The sequence below is a fragment of the Phaenicophaeus curvirostris genome, chromosome 1 (genome assembly GCF_032191515.1).
Source record: "Phaenicophaeus curvirostris isolate KB17595 chromosome 1, BPBGC_Pcur_1.0, whole genome shotgun sequence".
NCBI lineage: Eukaryota > Metazoa > Chordata > Aves > Cuculiformes > Cuculidae > Phaenicophaeus > Phaenicophaeus curvirostris.
Genome location: NC_091392.1, coordinates 84,050,108 through 84,061,781, shown reverse-complemented (window position 1 = coordinate 84,061,781; position 11,674 = coordinate 84,050,108). Strand labels below are relative to the sequence as shown.

The following is an 11,674-nucleotide window of genomic DNA, read 5'->3' as shown; positions in this document are numbered from 1 at the left end:
CCCCATTCAAAGGAGGGGCCTGGCGGAGGAGAAGGAATGAGGCGAGGCGCAGAACGCGGGCGGCCCCTGGCGGTGCGGGGATCCCATGAAGAGGCCGGGCCGGGGGGCGGCGCGGCGCGCTCGGCTCCAGCGTCGACCGAGCTGGCGGTGGGTTGGGAAGACAAGCGGAAAGGGGGCGGGGCTTGTTGCGCGGGCGGCCAATGATGCGGCGGGGCGGGGAGACTAGCATCAAGGGGGCGGGGCTCAGCGAGCGACGGCCAATCAGGAGGTGAGATGGGATCACGCGTGGGGAACGGGGCGTGGCTTGTCCAACGAGCGGCCAATTGGGCGGCGGGGCGGGGAGACGAGCAGCCAGGGGGCGGGGCTCAGCGAGCTGCGGCCAATCAGGCGGCGAGTTGGAATCAGACGCGGGAAGGTGGGCGGGGCTTAACCATCGGGCGACCAATCGGGCGGCGGGGCGGGAAGAAGGGGCGGGGCTCTTCCCTCACGCAGCCAATCAGGGCGAGCGCCGCGCGGGAGCGGGACGGGGCTTGCCGCGGGGGCGGCCCCTCGGGCCTAGCGGCTCCGCGCGCGTGCGGCCCCTGTCGGCGCGGAGGCTCCGTGAGGGGCCCGGCGGCGCGGGGTCCCTGTGTTCCGCCGCTCCAATCGCGGGGCGGGGCGCGGCGGTGACATTGAGAGACCGCGACATGTGGCGCCGTGGCGGTGAGCGGGTGGCCCGGGAACGGCGCGGGGAGGAGGGGTGGGGAGGCTGCGCCGTGCGGGGCCGGGAGAAGAGATGGCAGCCCCGGGGCCGCCGAGGAGCGAGTGTTTCTGACCCGCGGCGGGCGACAGGGCTTATAGCCGCGCCAGGGGAGGCGCAGGTTTTGATACGGGGAAATATTCCTTCGCCGAAAGGGCTGCCGGCCACTGGCAGAGTCCCCTTCCCTGGAGGGGTTTAAGAGATGGGCAGGTGAGGTCCTCAGGGACATGATTTCACAGAATCACAGAATAACCAGGTTGGAAGAGACCCACCGGATCATCGAGTCCAACCATTCCTATCAACCACTAAACCATGCCCCTTAGCACCTCGTCCACCCGTGCCTTAAACACCTCCAGGGAAGGTGACTCAACCACCTCCCTGGGCAGCCTGTTCCAATGCCCAATGACCGTTTCTGTGAAAAATCTTTTCCTAATGTTCAGCCTAAACCTCCCCTGGCGGAGCTTGAGGCCATTCCCTCTTGTCCTGTCCCCTGTCACTTGGGAGAAGAGGCCAGCACCCTCCTCTCTACAACCTCCTTTCAGGTAGTTGTAGAGAGCAATAAGGTCTCCCCTCAGCCTCCTCTTCTCCAGGGTAAACAACCCCAGCTCTCTCAGCCGCTCCTCGTAAGACCTGCTCTTTAGTAGAGGACAGGTCTGGCCAGACTCCATCTCAAAGGTCTTTTCCAACCAAACGATTCTGTGATTACAAAACAGTGGAATAGTTTTATTTAAGCTCAGGTAGATTTCAGCTCGTGCAAAGATCTGTATTTTTTGAAAGTCACACAGAATGTCCCTCTGAGAACGTGTTTTTTCACATAGTGTTTTCCCAGACACTGGGAATTTTCTGCTCGGTGTGATCTGTGCTGAACAGGTGCCTCTCCCTCTGCAATCCCCTCTGCTTGCAGCATTTACCTGTCTCAAACTCAGGGTTGGGCAGAGCTGGCTCCAGAGCTACAAATAAGCAAGAGATTTGGCTGTTGTGAAGTTCATAATAACATTAAAATGAATCCTTATAAAGTAATAGAATATGCATAAGATTTCTGGGAAAGTTTATGCTGCTCTTCATGCAGGGTCTGCGCCGGCAGAGGCACTGACACATCGCTGCTCCTTACATGCCTTGTCCCCAAAAAACTGCCTTTCATTCCAAGTTTGGTGCGAGTTGTGTGCAGTTTCCCACCTGGAAGCGTGAAGGGGCAGGGATGGGGCCTTCTCGAGTGATAGGAGAAGAGGTCACTGTCACGAAAAGTGAAATATCTTTAATTTAAACTAAAGTTGAGTTACATCTAAGCAATTGTGTTCTTTGAAAGTCAGACTGAGTGTCCCTCTGAGAGTGTGCTTTCTTTCAAACAGTGTTTCTCCAGGCGCTGCTCCTCCTCTGGAACTAATAACACCTTGTGCTCAGTGTGATCTGTGCTGAACAGGTGTCTCTCCCTTTGCAGTCCCTGCTCGCAGCCTTTCCCTGTCTCAAACACAAGGTCTGGCAGGGCTGGCTCCAAAGCTCCAAGTTAGCAAGAAATTTGGCTGTTGTGAAGCTCATAGTAACATTAAAATGAGTCCTTGTAAAGTAGTAGAATATACGTATGATTTCTGGGAAGGTTTATCCACGTGCCTGTCAGTGGGAAATCTGTTCTGTTCCAGCTCCTGTCTGGCTGCACCCGATGGATGGAGATCGCTCCTTGTGTTGCGCAGCCCTGATAAAGGGCGATCGCTTTCTAAAACTCCAAAACGAGTCTTGGAGAGTTTATTTGCCAGCATTTTGGTTATCACAGTGTTCGTGGCCCTGGGTGACGAGGAGTGCAGAGTGGGGTCTCCCCTGCCCATGCAGTCCGGTGCGGCTGCAGGTGGTGGGGCAGTGGTGAAGGGAGGTGAGATTGGCCCTGTCTGGTGGGCATCAGCACAAGAGGCCTGGCTGCATCCTCAGAGACTGCCAAAATGAAAAAGAAAGGAATGGATTTGTGCGTTTTTATCCTAGAGGCTCAGGGGAGACCTTACTGCTCTCTACAACTGCCTGAAAGGAAGTTGTGCAGAGGTGAGCGCTGGTCTCTTCTCCCAAGTGCCAGGCAGTAGGACAAGAGGAAATGGCCTCAAGCTGCACCACGGGAGGTTCAGTTTGGACATTAGGAAACATTTCTGCACCAAAAAGATAAGCATGCATTGTCACAGGCTGCTCAGGGAGGTGGTTGAGTTGTCATGCCTGGAGGTATTAGAAGATGGGTAGGTGAGGTGCTCAGGGATCTGGTTCAGTAGTGGGCAGGTATGACTAGACCCAGTGATCTCAAAGGTATTTTCCAACCGAGCGATTCTATGGTTCTGTGATTTTTTTTCCTTCTCTGAATACTGTGGGTGAGAAGCTGAACATGAGCCAGCAACGTGCACTTGCAGTCCAGAAGGCCAACCATGTCCTGGGCTGCATCAAAAGCAGAGCAACCAGCAGGGCGAGGGAGGGGATTCTGCCCCTCTGCTCTGCTGTGGTGAGACCTCACCTGGAGTCCCGCATTTAGTTCTGGAAGCACAGGAAAGGCATGGATCTGTTGGACCGAGTCCAGAGCAGAGATGATCAGAGGTCTGGAGCACCTCTGCTGTGAGGGCAGGCTGAGAGAGAGAGTTGGGATTGTTCAGCCTGGAGAAGAGAAGGCTCTGGGGGACCTTATAGTGACCTTCCAGTATTTAATGGGGGCTTATAAGAAAGATGGGGAAAAACTTTTTAGCAAGGCCTGTAGGAATAGGACAGGGGGTAATGGTTTTAAACTAAAAGAGGAGAAGTTTAGACTAGATATAAGGAGGACATTTTTCATACTGAGGATGGCAAAACACTGGAACAGATTGCCCAGAGAGGTGGTAGATGCCCCATCCCTCGTAGCATTCAAGGTCAGGTTGGATGGGGCTCTGAGCAACCTGAATGAGTTGATGATGTCCCTGCTCACTGCAAGGGGGGTTGGACTGGATGACCTGTAAAGGTCCCTTCCAACCTAAGCCATTCTATGGTTCTGCAATCTCAAAAACGGTTGGGTTTCGTTTGTGGGGTCACCTATAATGTAAGATAAAGGACAACTGTTTCTCATGAGCCGTTTTGCCATTCAAAGTTGTTTTTCTCCCCTCCAATTTTTTCATTATATTAATTAATGAACTAGAATCTCTTTCTTGAGATTATATTTTACTATATAAGATCCCTTGTCCTTTTCTAATACACTATGAAGGTGTTACCTTGATATTGCAAGGTGTTGCTTTTTTTTAGCGTTTTTCCTTGACTCTGTCAAATCAGTGACTTACCTTTGGGATGTGACCAGGACTGGTGTCAATGTCCAGGGTGTATCTGAAGTATGTGAATAGCTAAGTTCCTTGAAATCGTGATGTGCGTCGCTTGTTAAAAATTGCTTACAGGTTGTAGTTTTGCATTCCCGTGTTTCTAAATAAGGGTACTGGGCAAGCCCAAATCATAGATAATAGACAAGCTGTAATTTATTTGGCAGGCTCTGTTACAACTAAATCTGGTGTTTCTTGCACAATATTTGATTTGTACCTATTGTTTTTCTTTCTTTTTCTTCTTCTGTTAAAACAAACAAACAGAAAAACAAAACCCCTGAAAGATTTAAGAGCAAATATTCCTGCTTTCTACTACTCTTGAATTATATTTGTCCCCTTGGCTTCCTCTGCTTTCTTTTCCAGATAGAGCTGTTAAAATGCTGGGAAGAAATATGCCCTCGATTCTGAGGATGACTAAAGGAGTGGATCTGAAGATAAGCAGGAGGTTTTGCATTAAATCCCAGGAAGAAAGTCAACTTCAGCCAAGAAGTAAGAAGTTTTGATAAAGATCACACTATGTTTCGTGCCATGAAATAGTTACATACCCAGGCTGCACAGGAATTTCGCTGACATAGATGCCAATATCCCTGATTTTTGTGAGAGGGAACTCTGATCTTTAGACTGAAGATCTGAGCATTAAATTTAGCAATAAAATCTTGTTTTCTAACCAAGCCAGGGATTAGTATTTTTTCTTGTGATAATAACACAGCATTTACTTAGTAGCAGCTCAATACCTTCTTATCTGATGTGCAGTCCTACACTGAGCAGCTTCAGCCGTGCTGTAGAACAGTGTGTTCAACCCCGATGTAAACTATCAATGTTTAGAAATGTCGTACGAGCTAAAATGCTTTTGCATACTAGAACCAGCTCCAGCTGTTCACAAAATGGAATATGCCCTGCAGGAGAGAGAGTCAGTCAGAATCCTTGGCTTTGTTCATGTTTAACAGTGGAGTTAAGTAAATGAGGTCCCATATATTTTTGTGAAGACTAACAGGAATGATAGCCAATAGCAAGGATCTAAGGAAGTGAATGGGAACAGGACAAAACATAATGTTTCTCCCTAGACAGCTGTCCCAGAGGTGGCCTCTTTGTGTTTAATGGTCTTTACTGGACTTTTCTTCCATAAATTTGCCCAGTCTTTCGAAGCTGGATGTATTTTTAGCGCGCACATCCTCTGGGAAGGAATTCTTCAGCTGAAGCATGCTGCGAGAAGACAAGTACAGTCTTGTCCTTCTTTTTGACCCTGGTGTGTGCTAGTTTCAATCCGATGTCCTTTCATTCAGTACCCTTCCCAAAACAGCACCTGATCATTGTAACCCACACTCCCAGCGTCACTTTTCTGGTGCCCTCTGTGTTGAAAGAAGCTTCAGTTACCTGTTTTTCCAAACCAAAGCTCTCCATCTGTGATATCATTTCTTATATGGCAGCCACTCCAAACCTGTGCTTGTCCTTACCAGTTTTCTCCATACCCATTCTATTTCAACAGCTTCTGAGATGAGGGATGAGTATTTCACCTGTTTTTCAAAGTGCTGGAGTCGTGGTTTTGTACAATGGCATAAGAACGTCTGTGTTGCTGATCACTGCTAATAGTGCTGTTCTCCTTTCTGACTGTTACTGAACATTTTGCCAAAACCTCTATGAAACCCAGGTTGCTGAGTTACTCCTCAGCAATAATGGTTAGGTGAGAGTCTGTCTTCTGTATGTGAACTGGAATTATTGAATTATAGAACGGTTTGGGTCGGAAGGGACCTTAAGGATCATCTGGTTCCAACCCCCCTGCCATGGGCAGGGACACCTTCCAGGAATTGCTTTCTGATTGTACACATGGGGTTTTACTGACCATCTCTTCAACTCAGGATTCTGAAACTCTGTGGCTCTTCACGCTTAGCCCTCTTCTTTATGTTTCTGAATAACTTGGTGTTGTCAGCAAGTTGACTGTTATCCTAGGTAATTCATGAAGCCATGAAGCAGCACATTTCCATACGGGATACAGGATACCTCCCACTGTTTAAAAAAAGAAAAAGGAAAAAAATGGCTATCTTTGGACTTTGTTAGATTATAATGGTGTGTTATGCATGGAAACCTTTCCTGATACATTCTGAGTATTTTTTTATATGGAGTTTGAAAGACTGAGCTGAAAATTAAGGGTCTCATCTTTGCCTATAGTCATCTGCTTGTTTATACCTTCCGATAAGATAAAATCTTATTCTTGTTGGAGAAGTTAACATTCTGTGATTCAACGGTGCAGAATATTGGCTTTTCTGTAGCAGTTGCATTTATTTTATTTTATTTTTCTTAAACTAATTTAAATGTAATAGGAAGACTAGTGTCACAGCAGCTTAGGAAGTGCTGGAGCAGGTTCTGCAAATTTAGAGCGACAAATATAGAGGTTCTGGGCAAGGTTTGACTTTCCTTACATGGCCTCAGTTTAATCCACATTTACAGGTTTTTAATCTGACTGAGATGTACTTTTTGTTCCCTAACCAATCCTAGCAATCATACTGAACATTCAACATTGCTTCCTTTAACTGGTTTCATACAGCTGTGGCAATTCATCTTCTCTGACTGTTGTTTTTTCAGTAGTTTGATTGTTTTTTTTTTCATTTGTGTGTTTGCTTGGGGTTCTTTTTTCAGGTCGTCCTACTTTGAGGGTGCCTGGACACAAGCCTACAGACTGGGAGAAAAAATTTTTGTTGTGGGCAGGCCATTTCAAAAAACCAGAGGACATACCAGAAACTGTCTCGTAAGTGCCAGTTTCTCACCTGTAAAAGAGACACAGTTTACACAGGAATAAGCTACTTGAAAGTAGCTCCAGAATAACTTCTCTTAGATGGAATGGGTTTTCACAGCTGAAAAATTATAACTGCTGTGTTTGGTATATCATCTTGTGGCTGAGATGACCTGAGCGGTTCTGTTTGCTTTTTTTTTCTGAAAGGATGACCAGGATCTATCAGTTTTTTCATTAGAAGAACATCACAAATCAGCTAATTTTTTTTTTCTCCCAAACCAAAAAGCTTTTTGCAAATAGCAGGAGCTCTTTCTAGGGTTTTTCTTTATATATCAGTCTCCTGTTGTGTGAAAGTTTCATGACATAGCTATAAAAATAACTGAAACTCATTTAAAATCTTTATTCATGAATGTCTAGAGGGCATGGGCCAACTTTCTTTAATCTTGGAATTTAAACTAACAGTGGAAAGGCTCCCTAACAAAAAATATATATAGTCAAAATTTCCCTGTTGCTGGTGGAGTCCAAATGTCAGTGCTTTGCCCTGTGTAAAAAGAAGAAAATAAAACTGCATGTTCTAATTTGCCTGTCTAAAATGAAGATCAAACTCAATAAAAACAACAACAGGCAATTATTAGTTTAGAAAACAGTCCTGGTTGTAATGTTGTTATCTTTTAAAACACGCTTATAATGCTATTAAATATATATATATTTATTTAAATTAAAAAAATAACAGTAAATCTTGTTCTGCTTGGGTGAGCAAACTACGCAGCTGCCTTCTAAACCTTCGAGGTTCAGATTAGACATTAGGAAAAATCCCTTCACTGAAAGGGTTCTCGGGTACTAGCAGAGGCTGCCCAGGGAGGTGGTGGAGTCCCCATCCCTGGATGCATTTAAGAGATGGGAAAATGAGTTGCTCAGGGATCTAGTTCAGTAGTGGACAGGTATGGTTGGACTCAATGATCTCAAAGGTCTTTTCCAAGCAAGCAATTCTATGATTCTAAAGATGCCCTTTTTGTTTGAATGCTTAGTAATTGAAGATCTACCCACGTATCTCATTTTTTTTCTAAATGTATCACAATGGGTAAATATTGCTAAAAAAGAATTCTTCAGTTTTGTATGGAATCATTTTCCCTAAAATTACATTTGAAATACATAAAGGCGTAAATTGTTAAAACTTAATATATTGTCAGTTGGGATATTTTTGTTTAACAAACGCTTGTTACGAGTAGTGGTTTGAAGAAAACGGAGTTAGAGTGATTGAAGTCATTTCAACAGTTTATTGATAAAAGTGGATCATTTTTGCAAGTGCATGGGGAATTCTTGTTTTTATTTAGGCAAATTGTTCAGGCAAAGCTGAGAGGATGATTAAGAACTATAAAAGAACAAAAGCTTGTTTTCCTGTTCTTAGCTGAATTAAGAGTGCTTTGTAAGGGCTTGTGATATAACTCAGTGATCTTGCAAGATGTAGTGATCAGAAGTAACTCTTTTATTAAACAAATGTTAATCTTAGCCCCTGAACTTATTTAAAATTGTGTTCAGATAACTGCCTTATTGTCTTGCATATTCTAACACATCTAAGGTACTTCAAAAATAAGCTAATACAGTTTTTAAATCCTACTTCTGTGCATTTTGGCTTAATTACAGCCTGCACCTAAGTTGTTCACCACAGATTATTAGTACAAAGTATTTAAGTCCAGCTTCCATCGCTTGTTAAATTTCACAGTAGATGGATGTGTTCTTTACCATCAGAAATCTTGTACTCTGATCAGTACCCTGAAACCGTGATCAAATCGCTCTTGCTCTGCTCGACAAAAACAGGAACAAAACTCTACAGTTCTCAGGTCCTGTGTGATTTAATATTGAACTGTCATAGATCCTTCAATATCATTTTTCCTCTAAGTATAATGCTCAAAACACGGGGAGTTAAATATACAGGGCATAGGGCTTTGGTTACCGTATCTAAAAGCACTGTGTGTTCTTCTTGCGTTGGCATCTCCAATACGAACTTTACATTTGCTGTCCCTCAGATGGCATTTGGGTAATCTGCAGAGTTTAACCTAACTTCAATTATTTTTTATTTTAACTCATCACGGCTGCACCTGGAAGGCTTCAATAATTGATATGCTTCTTGTGGATGATTTCTGGGGTTTAAAAGATAACAGTAGACTAGGCAACAGGTTTCACAAAGGAGTGGTGCAGGTACTGACATGGCTAGATAAACCCCCTGAATTAAATAGATTTAAAGGAGTCCTCTGTCTAAAACTGATGTTGGAAAGCTTACAAGTGTCCCTGCCTCCTTAGTGTCTTAGGAAAACAGCCTACCTTGTGACTATTATTTACTGTAGCAACCACTGGTCTTTTAGCAAGTCCTGTTTGGAATTTCTGAGTGCTATATGCAGCAGCCAGTGCATAACCTACAGCGCTATCAGATCCTGTAGCAGAGGATGCTCAGCGAAGGCATCCCTCTCCTTTTCCTGTTCTCCCCACAGTGAACAAATATAAAAGAATACTGCAGCCTTTGTCCTCTGCGTTGCACTCAGGTGGTGTAGGCAGTGTTGTTGCTTAACAATTCAATCAGTGAAAGTTAAAAATGCTGGGTTTGTTTCCAGTTTTAAGAGGAACCCCTTTGTGACAACAAATCTCCCAAGGTAGCAGGGGATCAGCCTTTCCCATTCTTGTAAAACCTTTTTGTGAAGGGAGACAAGTACAGTCAGCGTTACAGGAGAAATCAAACAGTCAGGCAGATGATTTATTTGGGTCTCTGATACTGAGTCTGTTCTTTTATTGTTATTTCTTGAGGATTGAAACAATCAGAGCAGCAAAGACCACACTGCGTGTGAAATTCAGCTACGTAATGATTGCCTTGACAATATTGGGATGCATAATCATGGTCATTAAAGGGAAGCAGGTAAGCACAGATTTTTGCCTGGTGAATGCAAATTAGTGTTCACATAAACTTCTCTTTTCCTCCTATGGACTGTTAGTACTGTTCTGTTTGGGGGGTTTCTTTTTCATTCTGTCACTGAGCAAAAATTAAAAATTAGCTCCCCAGAACGATTCCCAGGTCAGAGGAGGGCAGTGTCGCTGTTAGACTGCATAGGTTTCCTCTAAAAGGGAAAAAAAGTCTTTTTCTCAGTGCAGTATTTAATTTTAGCTCATGCTGCTTTAACTCAATTTTGCTGGCTGGCTGCAGGAGTTTGAAATGAAAGAGCAAGAGCACCTTCTTTTCTGTGTGCGGGGCCGGAAGGTAAATGTTCCTTTGGCCATAAGGTCCCTGCAGTTGCTGCACAGACCCATTACAAATACCTTTCTACACGCTTCAGCACTTGCAGAATCAGCATTAACAGAAGTAGCAAATGAGCAGGTTTCTCCACAGACAGACTCGAGAATTCTCAAAACTTTTTAAATGGTGGGGAGCTGGGCAGAAATAGTTCTGTGCCCTTTAATTGCATTGGAAAATAGCCCTCCTTCAGTACGGATGGAACAACTTTTCTCAAACTATTCTTGTCTGCTGAATTGAAAAACTACTTCATAGAAAAGCTTTCAAGTCCTGTAGAGGCTGAGCATCCTTCACTTGCATGGAATTTGGCGTCCAAGTTCAGCACGTGGCAGGTCTATGATTTAATTTGCATCATAAGAAGAAGGGTAAGCATGAGGCTTAAGTTTCCAAGTGTGGTAAAGGTTAGTTGTGCTTTAATTTTACGTGGTTTTTAACATAGCTGGTGAACTATTAACTTTGTGGTATTTCTGTAAAGAAGCAAGGACTGCTTTTTGTGTACTGAAGCCAAGCTAAGGTCCTTGGCAACATTAGTCTCAAAGTCAAGGAACGTGAATATAATCTGTCCAGCTTGTTATGTTGCTTTCGATTAAAGCACAGCAGTAACAGAAACATGGTCTACATTCTTCTAAGGATGACTGGAAGCAGAAAACCCCGAGCTTAAAGCATCTATGTGCGCAGAACCTTACTTGTGTGCTGCCTTTCTCAGAAGCAGTTCTTCTGAGGACAACGTGCAGATCTTGTTTCTATAGACTACTCGGTGTTCTAGAGAAAGCTTTAAACTGGTGACAGTCTCAACCCCAGCACTGACAACTACTGAAGTGTTGAGCAACACTTCTACTTGTCATCATTCCCATACCAAAATGAAAACAATGCAGCACTGTGAAACAAAACAGTGAAAAGATTTTCCCTGGATTTAGCAGAAGAGATCAAACATTGACAATTCCCAGAATGTTTTCCTCTTACATCGTAGTAGTATGAATGCAAACACCAGAAAGAGAGGAGGTCAGCTGCTTTGGGACCCTTTTTTTCACAGCAGCTGGAATCTACTGCTTAATTTTTGGTTTGTTTCCAGTACCTCTGACTTTTGAAGACCAGAGATTAATTTTAAATACTGGCCAGAAACACAGACTACATTGGCCGGTGCCTTTAACAAAAGGGTTTAATTTATTCCTAGAGAAGTAATAAGTTTAAGACAAAAAAGACTGAATGTTCTGTCAACCCTCTCTCTTCCTGGCATTAAAGCTGACAGAACTGTGCCTTACTAAGGATAGGCCAAGTATTTTGTAAACTATTGATCCAAGTTGCATCTCTGCGGTCCTTTAGGTGATGCTTTCTGCTCTGGCTTTGTTATTCTCTTGTAGGCTGTAAAAAGGCATGAAACTCTTACAACCATAAACCTGGAGAAGAAAGCTCAATGGAGGGAGGAAGCTACTACATCTGCTAAACCTTAGACGAAATGAAGAGACCAAGGACTGGGAAAGAAAAGCTGATGTCCTTTTCAGCAATGGAAAGAGGATATAGTCTCATCTGTCCTGTGTGATAATTCTGTACTCTCATATTCAAGAAAGAACAAGTACATTATCCTGTAATCATTAAAACCAGAAATACCTATTTTCTTTTTCTAA

At 44.1% G+C, this 11,674-nt stretch overlaps 1 protein-coding gene across 1 annotated transcript; it reads left to right on the top strand.

Annotated features, from left to right (window-relative positions):
• Positions 1-582: 582 nt before the first annotated feature.
• Positions 583-11,674, top strand: FAM162A (family with sequence similarity 162 member A). Its single transcript, XM_069866461.1, has 5 exons — positions 583-702; positions 4,405-4,530; positions 6,676-6,784; positions 9,569-9,677; positions 11,411-11,674. Exons 1-5 carry the CDS (start codon positions 687-689, stop codon positions 11,498-11,500), a joined length of 450 nt encoding a protein of 149 aa, XP_069722562.1. The 5' UTR covers positions 583-686; the 3' UTR covers positions 11,501-11,674.

Coding starts and splice junctions, on each gene's coding strand:
- FAM162A (XM_069866461.1), top strand. Junction 6,785..9,568: donor GACATACCAGAAACTGTCTC/GTAAGTGCCAGT, acceptor TTATTTCTTGAG/GATTGAAACAATCAGAGCAG. Junction 9,678..11,410: donor TGGTCATTAAAGGGAAGCAG/GTAAGCACAGAT, acceptor ATTCTCTTGTAG/GCTGTAAAAAGGCATGAAAC.